Below are 6172 nucleotides of genomic sequence, written 5' to 3' on the forward strand. Positions count from 1 at the left end.
GTGTTGCGACTTAAACCCTTAGGATTCCTTTGATTCTATCATTGGCTTGGGAGGAACCACTTTATTTTATAGGCTATAACTATTGCATTTATTTATTGTTTTATATTATTCATGTTTGTGATGCAATGGATGTTATTGTTAACATTTATGATATAGTATATTATTAAAGTTAAACATTAATGGTGAGATGAATATTATTAAAAAACCTTCAATAAAATATTAAGTTAAAATTGTCTTCCAATATTTACACTCATTAAAGCCTTGATAGATACAAAGTGGGTTCTGCTAAAGCGAAGTACTTGTATCTATCTTGGTCAAACACGAAGAATAAGCAAGTGGTATTCATCGATTATAATATTGGTTAATAACTTAACTAAGTTACTCTAATAGAATTAGAAACCTAGAGGCAAGATATTTGGATGATCATGAGATGATTGGGACAAGAGTTGTTCACCAACTAATGAGTTACATAGGATGTAATTAACTAGTGTTGCTTACCTAAATAACCATAATCTTGAGAGTAAAGCCAAAGCTGACTTAAAAGGAGGTGAAATATGGATCATTACCCATTACAAAACTTTAGAGAAACTATTTTATGAAATTAATATCTAAGGGTTATTAATTTTGAATAAAATAGTGGGAGCATCTTTTAACAAAGTCCTTTTAAATGTTAATAATAAGCTTGGTAAAATTACTCATAAACATGTTTTATTATTATAGATTTACTATGGCAAAAAAAACTCTTTATCATTACGATCTATCCTTGAAAAGGACAAGTTGAAGGGCTTGAACTTCATTGACTGGTTCCGTAACTTGATGATTGTCATTAAACAAGAACGAAAATTATATATCATTGAAGAACCCATTCCTAATGAACCAACAGCTAATATCTCTAGAACTGACAAGGATGCTTATAAGAAGTATCTTGATGACATGTTAGATATAGGATATGTAATGCTTGCCATCATGACTCCTGAGCTTCAAAAGCAACATGAGGATATGGTTGTCTATGATATGATCCAGCACCTCAAGGAATTATATGAAGGGCAAGCATGTCAAGAGAGGTACGAGACCTCAAAAGTTCTATTTCGATGCAAAATGGTAGAGGGAACTCTTGTAGGAACTCACGTTCTCAAGATGATAGGCTATATTGAAAGCCTTGAAAAACTAGGATTTCCTCTAGGTGTGAAGCTGGCCACCGATGTCATCTTGCAATCATTGTTGGATAGTTTCAGCCAATTTCTCCTTAATTTCAACATGAATGAGATTAATAAGACTTTGCTATAGTTATTTAACATGTTGCGAACGGATGAAAGTTACATGAAAAAGGTTGAACCTAAGACCATTATGATGGTCTGCAAGGACAAGGACAAAGGAAAGCTTAATGATAAGGTAAAACGTAAGGACAATGGAAAGGCCAAACCTAATAAAGTAAAGGTTGCATTGAAACCTAAAGGAAAAATTGTTAAGGAAGAAAAATGTTTCCATTGTGGTAAGACCGGACACTAGAAGATGAATTACCTTGCCTATCTTGAAGAGGTCAAGAAGGCAAAGGAAAGTGGAGCATCCATTTCAGGTATTTATGTTATTGATATAAATTTTTCAACATCTACTTCTTGGGTATTAGATACTGGTTGGGGTTCTCATATTTGCACCTCTATACAGGGACTATAAAGGAGTAGGATTTTGGCTAAAGGAGATGTGGACCTGCGAGTTGGAAATAGAGCAAGAGTTGTTGCATTAGCTATACAAACAAATATTTTATCATTGCCTAGTGGACTTGATTTACTTTTGGGGGATTATTATTTTGTGTCAAGTTTCACTAGAAACATTATTTCAGTTTCTTGTTTAGACAAAAATGGTTTTGAGATAATTATTAATAATAATTGATGTTCATTTTATCTCGATAATGTTTTCTATGGTTAGGCACAATTACTAAATGACCTCTACATTTTATATCAAGATAGACCCATTTATAACATAAAGACTAAAAGATCAAAAATAAATGACTCTAATCAAACTTATCTTTCGCATTGTTGATTGGGCCATATAAGTGAGAAGCGTATATCAAGCTCCATAAAGATGGGGTTTTGGATTCTTTTATTTTCAAACAATTGGATATGTGTGAGTCTTGCTTGTTGGGTAAAATGACTAAAACTCCTTTTAGTAGCAAAAGTGAGCAAGCTAGTAATTTATTGGACTTAATACATAGTGATGTATGTGGACTAATGAACACACAAGCTAGAAGATGTTTTCAATACTTCATTACTTTCATTGATAACTTCAGTAGATATGGGTATATTTATCTTATGTGCCATAAATCTGAACCCCTTGAAAAGTTCAAGGAATTTAAAAATGAAGTACAAAACCAACTAGGTAAAAGTATTAAGGCATTTCAATCAGATTGAGGAGGAGAATATTTAAGCTTAGAGTTTTATGAGTTTTTGAAGGAATATGGGATTGTCTCACAACTTACACCTCCCAGTACTCCACAATGGAATGGAGTTTCTGAAAGGAAACATTGAACACTATTAGACATGGTTTGATCAATGATGAATCATGTTCATATTCCTACTTCCTTTTCGGGACATGCACTTGAAATAGCTACTTTCATACTAAATCGTGTTTCATCTAAATCGATTCAAAAGACACTATATGAGATGTGGACTGGGAAGGGTCCAAGTATGTCTTTCATTAAAATTTGGGTTTGTGAAGCTTATGGTCAGACGTCTACTAAGCTTGAACCCAAATCTCAAAAGTGCATCTTTGTGGGATATCCTAAGGAAACTAAAGGATATTATGTCTTAAATCCTATCGAGAACAAAGTGTTTATTGCTCGGACAAGTGTCTTCCTTGAAAATAGAATAACAACAGATCACTAAGCCAGAGATTGAATAATATAGATTCTACAAAGATCATTGAACCAGAGGTTGAACAACAACATATTCCACAACTTTTTGTGGAACAATCAAATATTTTGAAACACAACTACCACGAAGGTCTTAAGAGAACGCCATGTACCTGAGAGATATGAATTACAACACATGGTGATATTCTATTTATGGATCAAGATGAGCCTAGAACTTATCAAGAAGTGGTGGTGAGCCCAGATTCTAAAAAATGTCTTGAAGCCATGAGGTCTGAGATGGATTTCATGTTACAAAACCAAGAATGGATCTTGGTTGACTCACCTGAAGAGGTTACTGTTGGAACGCCGACAGCCCTACAGTACAGTAGAAAAATAAAACATCCGGCGATCCTAACCATGGATCCATGTGTGAGGAACAAATCGGGGTGAAATAAATGTTTCAAAATTACCGAGTCTTTATTCTGAGTAGACAGTAACGCCTCGGTAACGAGTAATCTAATCTACTATCGAACCAAGCCGCAATCTATCGTGACTCCAGCCTCTACATAATCCACCCAGTTGACAATGAATGGAAGGGATCCCCAAAACTATTTTGGAAAATACTTTGCTTTGACGGCTACTAGACCCACCAAGCAAAGAAAAAACGGGATTTTATATCTATTTTTAGGGTTTCTAGAAATTAAATAAATATAATAATGTTTTTAAACCAAAAATTATAATTACATTAATTATAATAATGATTTCGGTAAACTATATGTTTATTTGAATTTATATACGAACCAAATTCATGTACTCATTATGCGTACAACAACCTTGCAAATATAATGTATTCGATATTTGATTACCCAATTAAATTAATTCTATAATTAATTTAATTCAAGCGACAACCAAACACAATACCAACTATGTTTTATTCCGTTCATTTCAACTATAGGGTGTGACCCTGTAGGTTCTTGTAACGTTAGCAGTAATACTAGAACGATTCCAATGTTACAAAAAATGAGTGGCACCTAGCAATGCATCATTGCTACCTAAGTCACAAGAAATCATGATTTGACATAACCTTTTTGTGATTAACCTTTCATGCATTAATCCTTATTATCTCTGGGTTGGACACAAGTCATGGAATAGTCACACTTGCATAGTCCATCCCATGTTGCTTGATATCTTGAGTAGACTATGATATACAAATAAGTATGACATCTCATATCAGCTTCTTTGAGCATGGCCATGCATTTCTAGTCTCACCCAATCAAGTGGCCTAAGATATTACTCCCATTATGTAGGAGGGACTTATCCTATATTGATCAACCATATCCCTCTACACAGATCGTGGTATATCCAACATCAGCCTTTATAGAACAACCAGTTACGGTGTACATTTGACTGTATCAAAATATACAACTCACGATGTTGGGATTATGATTATCTCAAGTATGAGGATCATATACATATTAATCACTATGAGTAATGTTGTGACAATTACATAATAATCCAAGAAACATACTCATAACGGGTTAGTCCAATATGTTGTTCTCTAACACACATATTCATGCATCGATTTTGACATTCCATATCAATGACAACTCTTTATCATCAATCAACTACATGTTAGTCTTAATGCATTATTGTTGTCCCAGCCAACAATAATACTTGACTAAGGACCTTTTAAGAATAATCATATTATTCTCAGGACATTATTATAAAACAGTTTAATTATACACATAGAAAAGAAACTGGAATAATAATGATAACTCCTTATATTAATAAACATGATAAATCAAGTATTTCATTACAACCATCTCATGATTGATCTTTGGGCATACTCTAACAGTTAAACCCATAGGGTGCAAGTGGGTTTTCAGAAAGAAAATTGACATGAGTTGTAATGTACAAACATACAAAGCACAATTAGTCGCTAAATGTTTTTGACAAGTTGGTGGTGTAGGCTATGACAAAACCTTTTCTCTTGTTGTTATGTTTAAATCAATCCGGATCTTACTTGCAATAGTTGCATTTCATGATTATAAAATCTGGCAAATGGACGTCAAAACAACTTTCCTTAATAGGAAACTGGAAGATGATGTTTACATGACACAACATGAAGGTTTTGTCAATCCAAAAGATTCTAGTAAAATATGCAAGCTACAAAGACCCATTTATGGATTGAAGCAAGTTTCTTGAAGTTGGAATTTTCGTTTTAATGATGCAATCAAAGAGTTTGGTTTTATAAAAAATTAAGATAAGCCTTGTGTTTAAAAGAAAATTAGTGGGAGTACTATTGTATTCTTGGTAATGCATGTAGATGATATACTTATCATAGGAAATGACATACCTACCCTACAGTCTGGTAAGACTTAGTTAGGAAGTTGTTTTTCTATGAAGGACTTGGGCGAGGCTACATATATATTAGGAGTCAAAATCTATAGAGATAGATCAAGACGACTGCTAAGTCTAAGCCAAAGTACATACATAGATAAAATACTGATGTCTAAGCATGGAAGAATCTAAGAGAGGATTCCTACCTATGAGACATGGTATTTCACTCTCGAAGGAAATGTATCCTTCAACTTCACAAAAGAGAGAACGTATGAATAAGATTCTATATGGTTCGGCTATTGGATTTATCATGTATGCTATGCTATGTACTCGCCTAGATGTATCATATGCTTTAAGTTTAGCCGGTACCAAGTTGATCCTGATGAAAGTCATTGGGTCGCAGTTTAAAATATCCTTAAGTACTTGAGAAGGACTAATGATACATTCCTTAGATATGGAGGTGAGAAAGAACTGAGTGTAAAAGGTTACTTGATGCTAGCTTCCAAACCGATAAGGATGATTCACGATCGTAATCAGGTATTGTGTTTTTCCTTAATGGTGGTGCTGTGAGCTAGAAAAGTTCAAAGCAAGATATAGTAGCTTATTCTACAACTGAGGCCGAGTACATTGTAGCTAGTGAGGCTGCAACAGGTGTTATTTGGATCAAGAAGTTCATATATGAACTAGGGGTTGTGCCTAGCATACCAGATGCTATAGAACTTTGTTGTGACAACAACAGAGCTATTGCATAGGCAAAGGAACCCAAATCTCGCCAGCAATCCAAACATATACTTAGGTTCTTTCATCTCATTCGATAAATCATTGATCGAGGAGATGTGGAAATATGCAAAGTACCAATAGATGACAACATCGCTGATCCACTGACGAAGCCTCTGACACAATAGAAACATGATCATCACACTAAGCCACTTGGTATTAGATATATGATTGATTGGTCGTAATGCTAGTAGGAGATTGTTAGAG

General features: G+C 34.1%; 1 protein-coding gene across 1 annotated transcript; it reads left to right on the top strand.

The window, feature by feature from the left end:
• Nucleotides 1-816: 816 nt before the first annotated feature.
• Nucleotides 817-1744, top strand: LOC121223186 (uncharacterized). The gene is made up of 3 exons (XM_041104302.1): nucleotides 817-1220; nucleotides 1317-1392; nucleotides 1628-1744. Exons 1-3 carry the CDS (start codon nucleotides 817-819, stop codon nucleotides 1742-1744), a joined length of 597 nt encoding a protein of 198 aa, XP_040960236.1.
• Nucleotides 1745-6172: the final 4428 nt, after the last annotated feature.

This window comes from Gossypium hirsutum, chromosome D11, assembly GCF_007990345.1.
Source record: "Gossypium hirsutum isolate 1008001.06 chromosome D11, Gossypium_hirsutum_v2.1, whole genome shotgun sequence".
Taxonomy (NCBI): Eukaryota; Viridiplantae; Streptophyta; class Magnoliopsida; order Malvales; family Malvaceae; genus Gossypium; species Gossypium hirsutum.